Below are 21,642 nucleotides of genomic sequence, written 5' to 3'. Positions count from 1 at the left end.
GCAATTCATTCCAGAACATTCATGGATAATTGCAAACATATAGGATACTCATGCAAAATGTATAAATTCTAGGAAATATAATCAATGAAGTTGACCCAGTAAGGATTATTAAATAAGTAATAAAATATACTAAATTATTAATAAAATAATGCAAAATGTACTCTACATTATATTTTTTTTTCTCATGGTTATATTAAATTAGGAAGTTTGAAAACGTAACATAATCTCTAAAAGGTGAATGAAAAGTTGTGATATATTGTTCCTTTACTGTATAGTATAATGAATGATGCAGATGGTTTCAAGGAATGATATGAATAATTCTCCCCTTCCCAAGAAAGCAATCAGAAAACTTCTTATGGCTGCAAATTTTACAGTGAACATTGTGTGTGTACTGTATTTAACATATCATTAGAAAATTTCTTATGGAGATTCAGAAATATTCATAGTCATGTGATGATACACAGTATTTTTGATGAGGAGAGGAAGTACGATAATGATGTAGAAACTGTATTTATTGATGGTGTTCTTGTTTGAATTGAAGAAATGGAATGAAGATGATCATCTTTGTAAGCTGAAGGTGAACAAAAAATTTTAAGGCCTTTTTCCGTTTTCATTAACATTTTATTCCCCAGCACAACAGGTACTTTTACAGTTTGTAGTGCCATAGAAAATTAGCACTAACTTCTTATTCTTTAGCACACAAATTGAAAATTCATTCTCATCTTAAAACCTGTTAATTTTTGCATGGGACTTTTTTCTTCCCTGTTTCTATTGCATCCAAATTTTGACTTACTCACTAATAGACAAAACATATCATAATTTCTCGTAAGCTTAAATATTTGGTAGCATCACTATTCTTAAAATAATATTCTGAAATAAGAAATTCCTGACTATAACATGTCACTGATGAGAATAAGGAAATTGCTAGAAACAGAGTAAACAACAAAATGTAAGTGTAGGGATGGGGGTCAGATGCTATGACCACTGTTAGCTGTAGACCCCTACTGATATTTTTATAGCTTTCAGAGTGAGGAGATGAGAAAAGCATGATACTGAGAAGTAACTTGTAACCTGAGAATGGGTATGAGGTGCCAAAGCTGACCGGTTTTATTTCCATCCCATTTAGTTACATTCATTAGGAAAGTGTATGCATGTTATGGAGAGAGGAAGAAAACCCTGTTTCTGCCTCCTTAATGCATTTGTGTATTATCGTGATTACCATGGGAATATAGCACTCACCCTTTTTAAGTGGGTATATGAGGAATTTCATCTGAAGATTGAAATCGATGACCCTGCAAGCATCTTGCCAGTTCAGGAAATAGGAAGAAATCACAGGGTTCGAGATTAGGTGAGTAAGCAGGATGAGGCAAAACAGTTGTTTTTGTTTTCGCAGGACAGTCGTTGACGAGTAGGGATTGGTGAGCAGGAGCGTTGTCATGCAACAGCACTCATGATTGCTCAGCCCACATTTTTTGGTCTCTTTTACCGGATCGACTCACGCAAACGACGCAAGATTTCGATGTAGAGTTCTTTGTTTGTTGTGCGTCCTTCAGAGATAAATTCCGGATGCACAACGCTCTGGATATCAAAGAATACCTGTAGCATGACCTTTCCTTTAGAGCGATCTTGGCTGAATTTCTGCTTCCGTGGAGATTGTTGTGATTTCCATGTTGCTGATGCTCTCTTGGTTTGCGGGTCGTATAAAAAACACCGTTTCTTGTCTCCATTAACAATTCTGCCGAGTAGGGAAGGGCCTTTGTCAACAGCCGAGATTAAGTCTCCCGTCATTTCCATTCGAATTCCCTTTTGGTCTACGTTTAACATGCGGGAAATGATGTGTTGACACCCCCTATGCATGTTAAGATCCTTAGTCAGTATCCGCTGACACTTGGCCTCTGATATCCCAAATGATTCTGCTGTTTGGCAGATTGTTTGCTTCTTGTTCGCACGCACCGCTGCAGACACCTTTTTAATGTTTTCATTGGTGCTCGAAATCTCTCTCGGGACGGCCACAGCGTTCGTCGTCTTCGACACTTTGCCTGCCTTCTCTGAAATGATGATGCCACTCAAAAGCTTCACTCGATTACATTTCACATCCCTACACATGCTTCAACATTTCGAAAGTCTCTGTAGCACTCTTTCCCAAGCAAACACAAAGTTTGATATTCATTCTCTGCTCAACTGACGCCATTTCTTTCTATCGCCGGTTACAAAAAATGCTGTCGCCACGAGCTTTCGACCACGTGATTTGAGACAAGCCACTTTTAGAAAAGGGTGAGAACGCAGTAACATAAAACCTTTCTCGTAGTCGCAGTACTGCAAAAATTTTTACGTGATAGACTCAGTCTGGGAACTTTTGAGTCCTATAATGTTACCTCACATTTGGTCACTGCCAGATGATATAAGTTTTGAAACTTGGAGAGAACTTCTTTCCTGTGTTGTGAACCATTGATAACTGAAACCATGACCACAGAGGTGCAACTATACTGGAAATTAAGAGATTCATCGATGGAATGGCTTCTGTTTTTACCATTTTTTTATGAATGACTACAGTTTCTAGATAGGGTTGAGATTAGATGAATTTACTTGCCATTCAGTGGTATATATTTGATCTTCTAAAAGGTAGCTTCTTCGAAAATTTGATTAATATGCTTTGCTGAGATTTTTTGTCTGTATGACTTATTTATACACCATGAGTGCCAATCTTGGATAGAATATACTTTCTGACTTAGTTTTCATGTAAAATATTTTTTTTTTTTTATCCCAGTCAACTTTTTTTTTTTTTGGTGGGGGGAGGTAATATAGGTCATGAAAAGTTACTTTTTTTAGATTGAATAGCTTTATGGTTAGTCCTTGAGAAGTTTCACTAAATTACAGTAGCTTGCATGTAGCCTTCAGAATGATCCACTTCTTTTTCTAGATCAAAACTCTTAAGCTGTAGGTTTTCTTTTTACTTCTTTCTCAAGATACTATCATTTCATCTGATAGCTTAGTATATTCTACTGTTTCCATTTTTTTCCCTTTGTAGAAAATGCAATATTTTAAAAATAGTTTTGTTAAGATTTATGTTCACTGTGTTTGATATACTTAGATAGGAAAACAACTAACACTGTACCATAGACAGAAATCCAAAATCATTTAATATGTGATTCTAATTTTTTTGTTTTGTTTTGTTAAATAGTTACCACTCTTTTTTTCCTCTTATTTTCTGTTTATAAATGTTGATTATTTGTTTTATTTTTGCATATGAAGTTGGAGATGGCAGACAAGGATACAAAGAGGAAGCTCCATATGATGCTATCCATGTAGGAGCTGCAGCCCCAGAGTTACCTCAAGAGGTAATAATTTATAGTTCTTAATACTGTATGCTGAAAAAATCTTTTTGTGGTTAGAAAGTGTGCTTAAAGTGGCTAAATACTGCCAAGCTTTTTATTCTTTGAAATATGCTCAATGTCTTATATGCTAGATGAATTATATTCTGAAAATGAGACTCGTAATAAAAGAAAACAGTTCAGCATAGAACTAAGCATTTTCATTTATCTTTTACTTTTTCTCTAATATTTTAATAGTTAAAAATTTCTTATTTAAGAAGCTCTATTGCATGAAAATTACTGAATAAGTTGAAATATTAACTTAGAGAGCATCACTTACTCATTTTCTGTGAGTTAGTATAGTCCTCACTGTAAATGATTAGTAGGTACCATTCCTAAGCAGAACTAGTTGTGGAATTCAGAATGGCTATTCTGAATACTTGGAAACAAAAAAACTGTTTATAAACTAAGAAACTGTCAAGAATAGGCATCAGCAACCTATGGCATGCATGCCAGATTTGGTACACAGTAAAATTATCATTGTCATTTTATACCACTCTACAAAGTTATCATATAAAAATACTATCGCTCTCTCTCTCCTTTCTGTGCCGACCCACCTTACGCATTTTCTTGCCTTTCGTTCAGTTCATCATGCCAATGCACGAGTATCGAATATGATTTTAATCGATGCACATTGTGTGCTAGGTAACTTTTATTTTTGCGACACAGTCTTATTGTGAAAACTTGTATTTTGCTTGTTTAATTTTAATTAATGGGACATTTCATACCTACATACTTAATTAAATATCCAATAAAAAAAGAAAGCCTGATGTTCCCAGTTTTCAAGACTCTTGGATGAATTAATATATATTCGTACATAAAAAGAATTGTGCTGTATGTGTGTTATGTGGCAAAGCATCATGTGTCACATATTAAAAATGTAAAAATGTATTTTCAAACTAAATATCGGTCTAAATTTTAGAATTCCAATGAGAAATTTGAAGTTATAAAAAGAGCTGTTTTTCTGGATGTCAGAAACAAATTAACATTTTTTGTCAAATAATTGTAACCAAACGTAATGTGACGAATGTAGTTTCGTAATTGCTCATTATGTAGTTGTCGAAGGCAAAACTTTCACAAATGATGAATATATTAAATACACATTTTAAAAAAGTATTGAAATATTGTTCAGCAGTTTACCAAATCTACGAACAGTAATGCCCCGAATTCAAGAAATATCGATTTCTGGGCGAACTATTGAAAGATGAATAACTGAAGTAGCAGAAAATGTAGCAACAAAACAGAATTCTGGATTACAAGAAACTGTTGCATTTAGCATTGCTCTTGATGAAAATATTGAAGTGAATGATGTTGCATGCCTTATTTTGTTATTATGTTGTAATTGTATATTGTTTATTTTTTATTTTAATAAACATATTTAAAAGACACATAGTATATGTATAATTAAAATTTTTTTATTTATATTGATGGAATAGTTATATTTTATTTCGTTTATTTTACATTAATAAATACCTTTAAATAGCATATAATCATTATATAATAAAATTCTAAATTTGTATTTTGTATGTCTATCCCCTAACTCTGCATGCATTGCTGCGGGAATCAAATTGTTTCATATATATTTTCTACTGTGCGGCATGAATCATGTTGGTAGATTGGTTTGGCATGTCACAGATACAAGATTGCTGACTCCTGGTCTATAGTTATGCTTTCAGAATTAATAAATTATAAGTCCTGAAATCTTCTTTCCTTCCCTTTTTTTTTTTTTTTACCTTTTTGACTTTGAGTTTTATTCCAACTGTTGATACCTATAATTAAAGTGTTTGGTCTTCAAGTTGGAAGACAAATAATGAAATTCATTGCATTATTAAAAGTTATTAAGCTTGAAGAAAGAGTATCGAGAAATCCCCGGGCAATCTTACATTTTTCAGTTTTAATCCTTTTGAGAAATTTTGTACAATCAGTCTACAATAAATATATCTTTTTTTAATAGAAGTGGAAGCAGTAATCAATCTCTTCAGTCTTGACCTTTTGAAAGATTTAATGATGCAATAGATGTATTTCTTTAAAAAAATAATAATAATTAAAATGCATATTATCCATTTCTGCAAGCCCTTAGGGCATTTCTTCCATAATGATGAGTTTGGTTGTATAACAGTATTATTTCGAGTTGAAGCATTCAGTTTCTTCGCAGGTACAAGCCACCAAATGTATATGACAACAGAAATATAAGATGGATATTCATCTTCACAAAGAATCCTTACATGAAATTATGAATGTGTTTTTTAAATTCAGATGTGAAAAATGTTTTTGGCTACTATTGTTATCCGAGTTATCTCAGAATTACTTCATCAGAACAAATTTCTGAAGCCCAGAAATCATATCCAATCTGAAGACTGGTACATGGTATCAAAATTTTAGATTTTTCATGCAATTACAATGGAAACTTATGGTGAATTAGAATAAACGAACAGTGAAAAACTTACTCAGAGACATTGCATCTTTGAGCCCAGTTGAGAAGAAGTACTGAAGTTCCTACATACATAGGATAGTATTTTCTATTTTTAGTAAGAAAGCAATGAAGATAAAGGTTTCAAATATCTTACATCAAGATTTTGAAGAAAATAAAGTCATAATCTTTTGGCATTTTTTAGAATCCTGACATAGAATTACTTTGCTTTATCTGGAAACAGTTATTTGCGTTAAAAGTAATTTCTTCCTAATAGCAGCATATAACTAGAACTTATACTTTTCTTGTTCAGAAGCTTTTGCAAAACTGCTTAGTAAGATTTAATCCTGTTATCTTTTAACCAAATCAAAACAGATGTCAATTTATTGTTTTCAAAGGCTGAGCCCCCTTCTCAGTGTTAAATTGCACTATTTTGGGTAATTCTCTAAATAAAAGCATGCTGGGGGTTCCTTTTCTCCCTCATTATTTCTTGAAGGAAGGATTTTGTATGATTATTATTGTTGGTAAATTATGGGTAGGACTTTATATTGGATATTTCTAAGAGCTAATTTATTGCAAAAAGAAGCAATTGATAGTGTAAGTAAAAAATATTTTTTTGAAAGGTGTCAGTTAGCATTAAAAAAAAAAAAGCCAGTGTTATCATTTTTACATATCTTGTTGTTGGAAAAAAAATCACATCTTGTTCTAGGAAGTTTTTAACTTATTTTGTTAACAGTATATAATAATAATTGAAATGCAGTTGTTGTCAAGGTAGCATAATGACTCATTTAAAGAGAATCCCTATCTCTTTATCTTTAATTTCAATTTTTAATCTTTTTGCAAAAATTATATAAATATTTGTATCCATAATGTAATTAATAAAAATAATGTGATAATTATTATCTCGATTAACATTTTTTGGTAATCATTGTGGTATGTAACCTACTTCTTTTAGTTAGTTAATTATTTTTTAGCTTGCGTTATTAAAATTGGTTGTTGTTTCAGTCATTTCTTACCCCCTTGCGCACACAAAAGTTTACATATTTTTGTTTAACTTCCCATGCTGAAAAGTTGTGCAGTTGAATTAAAAAATAGCCTTTTAGTGGCACCATATAAATAAATAACTAAAGGTATTAGATAGCATACTGTATGATTGCTGATTTTTACTTCCTTGTATGAAGTAAAGGAAGTATTGAATATTGAAAAATTCCAAGTACCATATTTAAACGAAAATATCCATTTTGACCGCTATCGAATGCAGTTTATTTTGTGTGACATCTGTATGTATAAACAGAATAAAGGATTCTTTCCCCCCCCCAAAAAAAATTATAAAACTGATTTAATAAAATTGATTCAGAAGAGATTTTTTCGTAGTTTCTGTACCCCATACGTGCGTACATATTTATGTGTGTATCTCTCATATCTCAAAAACGAGTAACCTCAGAACGTTGAAATTTTGTATATAGGACAGCTATTGGATGTAGTTGTGCACCTCCCTTTTTGGTGGCTATGGGCCACACCGAAAGTAAATAAATATATATACACATATACCCACGCTGTTATTCGGCTCCGTGAGCTCAGATTTTTTATTCTAATATGCCGATAAATTTTTTTGCTTTAAAAATGATTGAGTTGTGTTGTTCTAATCTTCCGATTAAGGTTTTTATGCCTTTAGTTAACCTGCATGCAATATTTGTAGACCTATCAACAATTTAAAAGCTGTTTAAGTGCGGCTAAGCCTAATTTTTTTTTTTTTTTTTTTACCATAGCAGCTATATTTGTTTACATTTGAAACTTAGCAGAATAGTGAATTTGTTGCCAATCTAAAGAAACTAAGCTTTGCAACAGCAACTGTTTCTTTTTGATTTATGTAATTTATTTTACACATCATTTTAGATTTATTATAGTGTTTAAATAGAACATGTGGTAACAATTAGATAATTCTTCAGATGATATAATTTTCGTGCATTCTGAGTTGTAAAAGAATGAGATGCAACACTGTTAAGTGGACCCAGCGCCAGAGTGTCACTGTAGTAAATAAATGTAGTGAATTTTAAAGAGTGCATTTATTCTATTGTGGTTTATACGCTATCAACCAAGTAGACTGAATTAAATTCAATAAGTTTAAATGAAATGCAGAAAAAAGAATGCATATAATTTAATATTCCATGCAAGGAAATGTTGTGTACACGTAAGATTTTTTATTTTATTATACGCATACAATACTTGTATTGGAATGTAGAACCTGATGTTAATGTAAAATCCATATAGGAGGATGAAAATTATAGACTATGGGCTGATTTATTTATTTATAACTTTGCTTATATAGACGAGCTTTAAATGTAGTCAGTCTGAGGGGCTAGCTTTGGAAGTGCTTTCCTAAAGCACATTCTAAAAACTTCAGTTGGCTACTTTAATGATGAAATCTATTTGTGGATGATTAAAAATAGCATAAATCTAAAATCTAAAAATATGAATAAGTTATGTTGCTGGAATAGCATATACGAGGGCTATCCAGAAAGTAGATTACGTTTTGGAATAAAAAAATAAACAAAGTATAGGAAACAAATTTTATTATATACAGATGAAAGCCACACTCAAATACTACTTTTCTACATAGTCACCATACAAATTAAGGCATTTATCGTAGCGATGTACGAGCTTGGAAATTCCTTCGTCGAAAAATTCGGCCGCCTGCGCCTTCAACCACTTCGTTACCTCTTCTTGCCTTCCATCTTGCACAAAACTTGTGGTAACCAAGCTTTTCGCTGATGATTTCGTGCAACAAACTTCGCGAAATTTGTGGAAAACTCAAAGAAAGTTCCGTTATTGTGAAATTTCGATTTTCACGGACTTTAGCATCGACTTTTTCGAGAAGTTCGGCGGTCACTATGCTGGGTCTCCCACTTCGATCTTCGTCGTGAACATTGGTTCGGCCATTTTGAAATCTTATGACCCACTGACGCACTCCACCTTCAGTGATAATGTTGTCCCCATACACTTCACGAAGCTGCCGATAGATTTCTATCGGTTTACAGTTTTTTGCAGTCAGAAACCTTATTACTGAGCGCACCTCGCAGCTCGCGGGATTTTCAATTAACGCAGACATTTCAAACCGTCACAGTATCTGAACGGAGCACAGCACGAACCTCTCACTAGCACGGCTAGATGCAGACTGAGCTGCGCAACGCTCTGACCCCAAGATGGCCGCGCTAGACCCGCCCCTAGCGGACACAGAAGGAAACGTAATCTACTTCCTGGATGGCCCTCGTATTTAAAGGACACCCAGCTTCATTGAAGTATATGTCACATTTCTGTAATTTTATTGATTTCACTAATTTCCTTAGTAAGTTTTAAAATAAAACTTATTCTGCAGAAAATTAATTTAATGTTCAGTTCATTTAACAGTTATTTTTTTCCTTCTTTTTTTAAGAATGCAGAGAAAATAATGATAATTTAAAAGAAAAATTTATCCTGATTACTAATAAATTGGATAATTTATAGTTTTTTCTGAATTATATGCTGCATTTTCATATAGCTACAGTTTCTTTCCTTTTGAAGAAGTTTTCTGACATTTAAATGTTTTTATTAAAATTTTTATTATTTGAACTTACCCACTCTAGTTGGTAAATCAGTTAAAACCTGGAGGCAAACTCATTGTTCCTGTTGGCCGAGAAGGACAGAATCAAATGCTGGAGCAAGTTGAGAAGTTGCCTGATGGCAGTGTGAGGAAAACAAGTCTGATGGGTGTTGTATATGTGCCCTTAACGGACAAAGAAGCACAGTGGCCTGGAAGGTTGTGTAATGTTCTTTAAATTAAAATTGTATGAACGTTGGTCTTTGGCTGATCTATGATAAATTTCATGTATATCAAAAAATCACACATTTGAGTTAATGGAGTTATTTGTTTCACTAGTGTATTTAAATTAACATACTTTAAAGCAGAGCAGTAATAAAGCAATTTTTATTAACACATTTGTTTAGAAGTAGGAATATATTTTGAAATAATTTTAAAACCGGAATTTTTCTTTTTAGTATTTCAATATACGAGGCGTATTCGGAAACTAAGTACCGTTTTGAAAAAAAAAAAAAAAAATAGTAAAACAATTTTTTCAAATCCAATTTTATTTTTACATGAAAATACATGTCTTAAACTATTTTTCAACATAGTTTCCGCCAATGATAAAACATTTGTCATAGCGGGTGAGCAGTTTTTGTATACCATCGTCAAAGAAACTTCCTGCCAGTTTCAATAACCACGACTCCACAGCATTTTTCGTCTCATCGTCAGATCCAAAGCGCTTGCCACCAAGCTCGCGCTTCATGTGCAGGAACAAGTGATAGTCGGACAGCGCCAAGTCCGGGCTGTACGGCGGGTGATCGAACTGCTCCCAATGAAACTGTCGAATTAACGATTGAGTGACACCAGCAGTATGGGGCCGAGCATTGTCATGGAGCAACACAATTCCTTTACTGAGCATTCCTCTTCGTTTGTTTTGAATGGCACGCCTTAGTTTTGTTAAAGTCTCACAATATCGTGCCGCATTAATGGTTTCACCTCTGGGAAAAAATTCAGTAAGCAAAACGCCTTTCCTATCCCAGAAGACAGTGCACGTGATTTTTTGTGATGACATTGTCACTTTGAACTTTTGTTTTTTCGGAAAATGAGTGTGTCTCCACTCCATCGATTGTTGTTTCGATTCTGGTGTGAAATGACACACCCAAGTTTCATCACCTGTCACAATTTGGTTTTGTGATTTGGTTTGGCGCTAGAATGAAACGGTACTTAGTTTCCGAATACGCTACGTATTTTAGAGAAAAGTCATTTGAGTTGCAGTACATATAATAAAAGGGGGAAGGAGAAGCTACTGTAAATACTTTAAATTTTAACTTGATTAAATAAATATATTTTATAATTTCAGCTTACTTCTGCACCAAAATTATTTTTACTGAATCCAGTTTTTTTAATAAAGCTTTGTAGTATATTTAATATTATGTCTATGCATAGATTTTATAAATATATATAAAAATGTATGTCTGTATATATTTATAAATTTTATATTGGCATAAATTATATTGATTTATTATATTAATCATCATCAAGGTATTTTTTAAACATATCTCATTATTTTTCTCAGTTTTAACTATCTTTGAACTGATTGCTATTAAATATGAAGGTTAAAATTTCAAATTTTAGTTATGCATAAATTATTTATTATGTGGAATAAGGTAACTGGAAAATATCCTTTATTATTCTGGAAATTTAATAATTCTTAAAATTAATCGTAATTATTAATGCATATATAATAGATATAGAATGTGTCTTCTTTGGTATAATTTTTTAATGCTTTTTCTCTCATTATTTTGTAACCATGTTTCCATTAGAGAGTACAATAATATTATCATCATATTATTATTTAATTTAGACTTACTATATTTTACAGTTATGTTCTATGAATCATTTAACAGCTTTTAAAAAAAAACAGTTGTATTTTTTTGCTTTAAATTGTTTGACTGATGTCTGCTTTCCTGTTAAAAACAGTAGTTTAACGGAAAATTCTTTTTTATTCCGTTTTTATTTTATTTTTTAAGAAATTTTTTTTACACAATCGTTTGACTGATAATTCTTTTTTCTTATTTTTACTCTGTTTTTATTTTATTTATTTTTTAATAAATTTGTTTTTATACCAAAAAACTGATCTAGATAGAAGAAATAATGGCATTAGTGTATATCCTTTCATTACAGACCTGAAAAGGTCAGAAAGCAAACAGTAAAGCGTATTCCAAAATTATGCATTTATTATTGATTGCATTTTATTGACATGACATGTCACAGGTAGAGAAATCAAAGATGGATCTTGAATGAACAGAGTCAGATGAATCATATTTCTTCATATTTTTGCTGATAGGAGGCTATGTGGCATTGATATGCATATGCCACATAGCCTGATATGAATATGCCACATAGCCTAATACGAAGTTCAGATCCATTTTGCTAATTTGTTTCCAGTTTCCATACTAATTTGTTTTGTTAAGGTGGTGGTTGTGCTTTGAGATGGAGAGGCTCAATATGGGATTATGAAATTGAGTATGAAAGAGTAATGCATACTTTGTTTTGAAAAAAACCTTATTAGAAGCAGAAAACTAAAGCATATTCACAATGAAATTATTTATCTTAGTTATTTTCCAACTTGAGAATCAAGACTGAAAAATTGCTCATAATTTTACTGCACCTATTCATTAAAATCCTTTTCTTTCAGCAGAATTGAAATATTGCTCATGTGTATCAATTATGATATAAAAAGGTTGAATTTATCATGTACAGCTGAAAATAAATTATCTGTATAGTCTTACTTTCTCAAAGTTAAATAAAAAAAAAACTACAGTCACAGTTCACAGATACAATGAAACCTCCCCAAGATAGCTATAGCAACTACAATTCTAGGCAAGTCTTTTAGCCTCTGAGAGGTGATGTTCAAAAGTAATTTGTATCTTTTAAGAAGTATAGTTCTCTTCAGGTGTTGACCAGGCTCCTTCACCTCTTTAAGCTGATCCCAGCATAATCGTCTATTCATGTAAAAATATCTGTTTGCCTTCTTGAAAATATTGAAGGAAATGTATGCAGCGGAGATGCAATAATGTTTGGAAAGCATAGTCATAATAAGGCGATGTCGAGTCAGGTGTATATTTTACTTGTACAAAACATAATAAACATTGTATCAGATGTAAGGCTCAAATTTATAACATGAGGTTAGGAGTAGATGATTATACAAATATGATGGATCAATAAATAAGCCAAGCATAACATTGTTTATGTGTAGGAGACATAGATGGCAATTAGCTCCTTATCTCAATTGCCGTCTATTTTCATTATTTCTTTTCCAAGGATACTCTTGTAAAAGTTGTCTTCTTTAGGTGATTTTGTACATAAGAAGGAAAGCAAAGACATAGTAGTCCTGATTATTGTCAGCCTCGCCAATATACATATCATTTCCCTTGAGGCTGAAGTGATAGAAGTACTTTATGAAATGACTGTCACTGTGTGTTATGTTTGATTAAGATGATTTTTCACTAATAAGTTAGTAATAAGTTTTTTACTTCTAGAAAACAAGTGTGTGCATTATAGTCAGTGTTGTATTTTTCGCATATTGTATGGTGTTCCTTTATTAGGGGTTTTGTAAGTTCCTTTGTAGGTGTGACTTAGCGAGTTGAATGTTGTGTGAATGTCCATTTTTTTTTAAGCTGCTCTTCTAGCTATTATATCTGCTTCTTCATCTACTACTATACTGGAACAAGTATGGACACAGTAGACTGGCAGGCACATACTTTCAGTGATTGCTGTCAAAGTCCTTTGGGTTATTTCCTATGATATAGTTCTTATTTTTTGTAGTTTTGTATTCTTTGCATCATGTCATAGTATTAGAAATATATTTTTTATTTTCAGTCCTTTATTTTGTACAAATAAATGTCCAGGTTCTTTGAATTGCTGCAAGCTGGATGATACATTGAATTCCCCTTGCATAATTTACAAATTTGAGTTTGCTTACATGTTATTAACGAAGTGTCGAAATCACTGTCAATTCATCTCATTTTTTATTGCCATAATTTTTCTTGAACTGTACATATTCTTGTTCAGTTTTTCAGTGCATAAATATGATACTGTGTTTCATGGCAAATATAATTTTATTCAACAGTTTTTGAGAATGTGCATCTAAAAAATAATTTCAGACATTACATTGATTGCCAAAAGGGCATTCTTCTAAATTCCAAAGAATTAAATGTAATTTTTCTCCTTAAAAGAAAAAAAACTAGTATATTAATGAGTAGTATTTGTGCATATTTCTTAACTTACGGATTTTGTAAAGCATATAAAGAAATACACATGAATAATAATGAGAAGAAAGAAAGCTTTTTGAGTTAAAATTTATGTATTTCTTATGTTTAGAAGTTGAGTCAAAATACTGAACCAAGATTTTATAAATCTGTAAAAAATGTAATTTATGAATACTGACAAGTAAAAAGGAATTCTAAATTTCTTCACTTTCTATAAATTTTTTGGCAAGCTGAAAATTTATTTTCAAATAAGATAATTAAAAATAGTTAGTTTTCTGTGAAATATGGTTTTAAAACAAATGATAGTTGTAGTTTTCTTCCTGTTAGTGATGGAATGGTGATATCTTTACATATGGTTGGTTTAAAAAGTATGCCAAATGTGCAAAATGCATTATTGTTGTTTTACACATTTGGATTGAAATAAAAGTATAAAAAATAAATTTAAAAGCAATTTTGGAAAGAGTCCCAAATACTGCAAGTAAATCCTCTAATAACCATTGTTATTAGGAGTTCATTATAACCATTGTTATTGTAGAGAAACACATTATTTCTGTATCTTTTATTATCTAGATAATTCTGACAGATACTGGGTGGCCATAATTAAACTGACAGTGCTCACAGTGCTTCTGTAGCGCGATCTCTTTGCGAGAATGACGCCACATTTTGTAGGAAGAATAAACAAGACGGGGAACGAAGGATTCTGCGAAAAAACAAATTAGTTCCAAAAGTCACCGCTAGGGGAATATTTGGCGCTGTGTAATAGAAAATAGAATGTTAACAAATGCAAATTAATACGGAATAAAATTGCCTTTTATTATGCACATTTTCTGATTTAATTCAAGTGCAATATGGCAACACTTTTAAAAAAGCGTAAAATCTACATAAACACCGATAAAGTCTTGTGATCTGTAATATCACGTACGCTGAGCAGAAGAAGAAGTTCTTTACTCAAATTTCACGTTACATCCATTCGCACAGTGCCAGCTGCTTGGGTTTTAAAAGGCAATGTGTTGCGTTTCGAATCAATCGGATTGAAAGTTTATGTGCAATGTCTCCTTCTTTAGTCGAGCGTGCGTTACTGGTTGAATTCTTTTACCTCAACCAGTGCAACGCATCAGCCGCTCTTCGTGCTTTTAGAACGCACAAAAAAATGCATAAAGGTAACGGTCTTGTGTTAGTTAATGGGCTAAAAGCAATGGTTGTGACGTTTGAGGAAACAGGTTCTCTGAAGGTTCAGTCAGGCAGAGGATGAAAACCTGTACCACAGGATACAGTCGAAGCAGTTGCCACAGCGATTGTCAACAGAGGACCAGACAATATTGCTGCCACCTTTAGCGCTCGTGGAGTAGCTCAGAATATAGATATGCCTTACAGTATGGTATGGAAAATCTTGCGAAGGATTATCAACTTCTATTCGTACAAGATCAGCCGTGTACTGGAGTTACTGTACCCCGACCATGATAAGCGATTGACTTTTGTTCTCACCTTTCTTGTCAGAATGGAGGTGGATGATTCTTGGCTGTGGAAAATCTTATGGGGAGACGAGGCCTACTTTTACCTGAATGGAACTGTGAATACACAGAACTGCCGAATTTGGGAGGACAAACCACCACATGCAGTCGCAGCAATTCCCTTACATTCACCAAAGGTAACTGTTTGGTGTAGGTTCACAGCGGAATTTATCATAGGTCCATTCTTCTATGAGAACATTACCCCGACAGGACGGAAACCTGTTCTGTTACCGGAGAGAAATATCGCCACATGTTGAACAGCTTTGTCATTCCGGCACTTCAGCAAAGACAATGCCGGGGGGAAATCATTTTCATACAAGATGGAACCCCTCCACACATTGCTGTATGGGTGCAACAGATGCTACGACAGAAATTCACAACAGAAAGAGTCATTAGCCGCTACTTTCCAACTGCATGGCCACATCGGTCGCCTGATCTTACCCCATGTGACTTCTGGTTATGGGGTTACCTTAAGTTCAAGGTCTATCAAGGAGTGGTCCAGGACCTGGCTACGTTGAAGGATAACATATCACGGACTGTACGGGAGATTCCTGTAGATATGTTACTTTCTGCTGTTGTGCGGCAGTCACATTGAACCTCATTTGAATGCAAAATAAAAGGTAATTTCCATATTGATTTGCATTTGTTAACACTCTATTTTCTATTACACAGTGCCAAATATTCCCCTAGCGGTGACTTTTGGAACTAATTTGTTTTTTCGCAGAATCCTTCGTCCCTGGTCTTGTTTAATCTTCCTACAAAATGTGGCGTCATTCTCGCAAATAGATCGCGCTACTGAACACTGTGAGCACTGTCAGTTTAATTATGGCCACCCGGTATATATATTATCTTGACTGATAATGTTGCCACATTATGTGAAATAAAAATGCTGTTCTGCATAAGTGCACTGCATAAATGCTGATGTAATCACATATACATATATTTGTGTCATACAGTGTAGATCAGTTTTTAACAAGCCATGTTTATCAGTTATCATTGTTTTTTTGGTGTCTAAAATTATTGTATAGTTCAGAACTTGACAAATTATTAAATTCTAGACACCGATCATTGAGCATCTGTAGTTTGATCATAGTTCATATCAACGGAATGGTTGTACAGATGTTCTCGTAGTTTTCTCGTGTGTCTTTTAGAAGCCATTATCCCAGTTAAGGCAAACAGTCATCACATGTTTTGTTATATTTAGTAAAACAAACCCTTCCTGCATCTTGTTGCTGCATTAATTAACAAGAAAATGCTCCCTGTTTTATTCCCATATTTTTTTAGATTTGATGTATATGTTGAAATATTGTTTTTAAGAATTTTTGAATATTTTATATATTTTTTGTATTTTATATGCTGTTTTGATTTTTGTAATTTTTATTCCAATTAAAATTTATTGTAAATAGATGCAGTGAAAGTATTAAATAAATCATGCAAGCAAAAACAGTACGATGCTGCTAAGAGCTTATTTGCAATCAAAAAATGAATTAACTCTCAAATACCATGAGGTTTAAGAGTTTTGACGATTTGGAATTAAATTACAGAAAATTTTATCTAGAACTTTTATTGAAAATTAAATTTGCGCCATCAGTTCTTTTGACTGGTTTACTTTTTATAATATAGCATTTTATATTATCATTCTCCTTCCCCTTCCTATTTCCAGTTCTTATGAGTTATATAAATGTTAGCATTTAATCATGAAAAAAGTAATTTATTGTGTTAAAATAATAGGAATTTATTTATTTTGTAATTTAGTTCTAGAATTATGTTTTACCATTTTGAATTTTCGTTGTATATAAAATGAGTACTGATATATTGGCAGCTATAATTAGCAGGTCGGTGAATTCAGGCAATTTTTCTTAAAAATTATTTGTATTTCTTTTGGAATGCCATTTAATTTGCAGTGTATGAGAATGGACCTTGTTTTCTGAAGCTATAAAACTTTGAATTGAAATTAATCGAGAATTATCATTAGTGCTGAGAATCAAGACTGGGCAAAAATTTTAAATGCTTAATGTATGCTGCTAATCGTCCTGATGCTCATTTATTTGCTTGGCAATTGGAATCTGGAAATTTGAACTTATTTGCTATGATGGATCGGCAAAATCAAATAATTGTAAAATTACTTGCTGAATTTATTTGAGTGAATACTTTTTTCATGAAATTTTTTTACTTATGAAGCTTTGATGCGGTTATTTATTTGCAAAAAATAGTTTAATGCATAAAACTTGTTAGTTTTTCTCTGGGCTCGTATTTAAGCCTGAGTTTTTTAAAGTTTAAGTGTATTTCAGTGTCATTTTAATTTTTAGACTGCTGTCCAGAATTCTTCATAGGAAAAAATCTTCACCCTAATATTGTGAAGCAGCTTCCTTTGCCTACAGATTTCAGTTTGTTCTTCTTTTGATCTAAAAATTAGGTAATACATAAGTAGCTGTTTTGAATTGGAATACTTCATCTAAAATTTTCTCTCTCAGGCCAGACAGTCATTTTTGAAATAAGCATGATTTATAATTTCAAATTGTTGTACTTTTTTAATCAGTTTTAAACTTTATGCTGATGAAAGTATAGTTTTAGCAACCCATAATACTGAAATGTGTATTTCAGAAGAACTATATCAAGTGCACATGAATTATTGACCCATTTAGTGACAGCTGTGAAACAAAATTAATAAATGTTTAAGATCAATATGTATTAAAAAATGCCTCAGAAATTATTTATATACTTGCTAATATTATTTATTTTGATTCTGCACAGGGAATCTTAAGCAGGTCTTTTTGTCATGATGCCCAGTTATTTGCAGAATTATAGATTATTAATTGAGGTTGTAATTAAAGCTTATGAAGGTTACTAAAGCTTATGAAATAATATTAGGAACAGTTTTTAATTGCTGTTTTTAAGGAACAATTTTTAATTGCTATTTATTTATTTTAACATTGTTCGATATATTTTGACGCATGTGGGAATAACTCAGTAACATTTGATTTCAGAAATAACATTTAATTATTACTTCTAATATGTTATTATTAATTAACATTAATGCATCAACGATAACTGGAAAATTACTGAGTTTTGAGAATTATGTTATAACATCGGCTGTTTTGCTGTGTTTTATGAAGTGTGTGAATGTCTTTCTATAAAGTGATGTCCATATAAAAAAATCTTTTGAGAATTTTTTTCCTGTTTTAAAATTTAATCAACTTTATTCAAGGGTTTATGCATTTATGTGTACCCATACACAGATGTGCATATGCTTTAAATATTTCATGTTTCTGTATTGCCTTTAATATTTTATATTCATCAAGTATTGTAAAATATATTATGATATTGCTAAATTTATTCAGCATAGTAGAAAATTTTGATTTAGTATTATCAGTTGAAGAATTTTGTTATATCTTAAGCTAGGAATGAATTTTAATATACACTGCGTACTAAAATATTTATGTCGAAGAACTGGAGGTTAAACTTATATCTCAATTCGTTCGAATAGTCTGTTAATAATTCTATGAGAGTACTTTTTACTGAAATTAAAACACTGATTGAATGTTTTTTCAATATGAACCTCAACTGCCCAATGGCTTTGCTTATGTTATGGTTAATTTTTGAAGTTCCTTCATGATATGTAATACTGCAATAAAGTGAGGATAAATTACTTAAATTAAAATTTCATAATTGGTCTGTTGCAAGAAGCAAACCATGTACACCAAATAAGAAGCCCTAGAGGAATTATATATAGCTTTTGTTAAGATGTACTGGGTGAGTCAGTATGACTGCATGTTTGAGTGCATTGTGTTATGATAATGACATGACAGTGGGAAATGATATAGTGCCATTGAAATGTCTGTGAAGTAGTATTAGCCAAATTCACTGTATTGCCTCACACTCACCATTTTGTGCAATCCTAATCTTTACCAGTTCCTGCATCAGTGCAAATCCTATGAGTATTTTCTTTTCTGGTTGCTCCCATTGTAAACAGTCAACTGTATCGTCTTTCGCATAGTTGAATGCAAGTGTTGTATTAAAATTATGTTTTTTTCTTCTCTGTTAGCCTCAAGATTATTTTGATTAATAATCATGTATCAGCCATATTATTCTTAGCAATGATCAATTGCAGCATGTGTGATTGCAAACATAGTGGTCCATGCTGTCATAACTTGGCTGCTGCATTTCAATACTGTTTTGGCTGATAATGTAAGCCTAGACACAGAACTCGTATTTGAAATGGGGGGGGGATGAAGTTTCAGATGTAATACGTCATTCACCATATCCCTATATAATATGCAGTAACACATTGCATCTACTTCAAACATGTAACCTTACCTCTGACTCATTCTGTATAAGTTGGTCAATAATTTATGTTGGCACATGTAATATTATTGAAAAAGGGAAAACAAAAATTTTGGATATGATATGTAATGTCATACATTTTAATTTTCTTTAAATTCTATATTTCAGGAGAGGAACAAATGAGCTTTAGCAGCTTACTGTTCTTGCCAGCTATGATTGTTCTCTTTGGCTATCCTGCAAAATCCCAGAGATATTAACCAGGCAATTTGTGCTGCTTAGGATTTGAAGTAGATTGATCTATGCAGAAAACTATATGCCATATCCAAAAACCTATTTCATATTGCCTAAGCAAATTCTGATATGTTTCACTGCAACTCTCCAATCAAGAGATAAAAAAAAAAACAGCTGATTCATAAATTTCCAAAGTTTTCTTTGAAAATACTTCTGAGAGAAATATTCTGATTCTAATATATATGTAATTTATTTTTGTTAATATAAATTTTGAAATAAATTTTATTTCTGAAAATAATTGAATATACTATTAAAATTTTTAATTTTTTATTTGCTGGTTCTTGAATTTTGCACTATTTTAACTGATATTTTTATTTTCTTTGACCTTTTGGAATGTTACAAATAATATTTGAAATGCTATAAACTCATGTGTTGTACATTATTTATAAAAATGATTAAATAATTTCTTAATGTGTGTAAAGAATTTTTTGAGTTAAGTTTATTGCAGTTTGTGACTAGTTAATAAAAATTTGATTGCTCTGTTTATTTTATGTGACTGTTTATTTTAATCATCATCATCTAATGTTAGATACTTGAGGCTATCTGTTTAAGGAAGTTAATTTGAAAATTGGATATAATGGATACAACTAAGTACTAAATACTATAGTATTTGAAGCACTTGGGTCACACATTTTTTGGGCAAGATTATTAAATCATGTTTTTACTAATAAATAATATTCATTTATATAAATGTGTATAAATTTTTGGTGTGTTAATCCTAATAATTAAAGAAATTATTTTTTAAATTAGAATAGCTGTAATTTTCTTTTGCTTAGAATACCTGTAAAAAATATACATTAATTTAAAAGAGTAAGAATTTTTGTAATTCATTTTAATCTCATATAAAGTTACTTGTGTATCTGCTTCTGTAAATGGTAAAGAATTTTTAGAGGCACTGTATATTTAACAAACTGTAAAAGTTGTTTTTAAAGTATAGTTTTTGAAAACTCTTGAAATATTTATTTTAAAATCTCATGAAAACACACAAGCACTTGACCCATATACAGGATTCATTATGAAGATCTTGTGTCCATTCAAAAAAATCGTGAAGCTCACAAAATCTAGGAACGACATTGATCTGAAACATTGCTAGAAATATATTATTGTGCACATGAGTACAGAAATATATTAAAGTATAAAAAGTGTTATTGAAGAGCAGTTTTGCTGATTTCAGTTTGTGGACATTTATCCTGGTGATGTGTTCTAGAATGATAATGTCTATGCAATTTATACTAGCTTGCCATCACACTTCCCCCCCCTCTCTCTCTTTCTCTCTCTCTCTCTCTCTCTCTTTTTTTTTTTTTTTTTTTTTTTTTTTTTTTTTTTGTGTGTGTGTGTGTGTGTGTGTGTGTGTGTGTGAGAAAGGAAAATGCCAGTATTTGGAATTGAAACATGCTTTCTATGATTTTTTTTTTACTTTGTAGAACACAACTTAATTACTAACATTAGCTCTTTCTTGATGGCACCCAGTCTCCTGCCCCATTGTTATGGGATGTAGTGCTGAGCATCCATGATGTCTCCACAGAGCGGCAAGTGCTTGCTTCTAAGGCTAATTTTGCTAAAAAATTCGCCCAAAATACATTTTTATTCCAATTAACTCAGTTTTTTTTTTCAAATACAGTCAATTTCTGATTTACGGGGTAATATAGAAGAGGATACGCACGGTTAACTCAAAAATCATGGTTAATTCTGAGCCATTTGCAGTCCGTGCTGCAAAGACACTGATTTCACTCTAATCCATTCTCTACCTTACTTTCATAAAATCTGAAGGTTTTTCAGATTTTATATTACGGCCAAACAGGCCTTTTTTTAAAAAAAAAAATTTGTGTGTTACCTTTATTTATTAAAAAATATCATGTTCTTCGCACTTAACCCTTTGACGCTCCGTGGTCGTGCCCTGAAACCACCAATTTTTGAAATTTTTCTCCTCTTCTTTCTGAAA

At 31.9% G+C, this 21,642-nt stretch overlaps 1 protein-coding gene across 4 annotated transcripts in view; it reads left to right on the top strand.

Moving 5' to 3' along the window:
- Window positions 1-20,186, top strand: part of Pcmt (Protein-L-isoaspartate (D-aspartate) O-methyltransferase) — a 51,918-nt gene extending 31,732 nt beyond the window's left edge. For 3 of the 4 annotated variants that reach the window (XR_004756966.2, XR_015043404.1, XR_004756967.2), the window contains 4 exons: window positions 3,253-3,338; window positions 9,405-9,577; window positions 17,435-17,541; window positions 19,578-20,186. Coding sequence is in view for 1 of the 4 variants with exons in the window: in XM_035351072.2 (XP_035206963.1) it covers window positions 3,253-3,338; window positions 9,405-9,577; window positions 19,578-19,599 (281 nt within the window). In the remaining 3 variants the exon portion in view is untranslated. The remainder of the gene's footprint in view (window positions 1-3,252; window positions 3,339-9,404; window positions 9,578-17,434; window positions 17,542-19,577) is intronic. The other variant, XM_035351072.2, reaches the window with a different exon arrangement.
- The last annotated feature ends 1,456 nt before the right edge of the window (window positions 20,187-21,642 follow it).

Source organism: Stegodyphus dumicola, chromosome 10 (assembly GCF_044657685.1).
Source record: "Stegodyphus dumicola isolate Sdum_Otavi_A_Nest chromosome 10, ASM4465768v1".
NCBI classification, from domain to species: domain Eukaryota; kingdom Metazoa; phylum Arthropoda; class Arachnida; order Araneae; family Eresidae; genus Stegodyphus; species Stegodyphus dumicola.
Note: the sequence above shows the minus strand (reverse complement) of the source record. Positions and strands in the feature narration are given on the sequence as shown.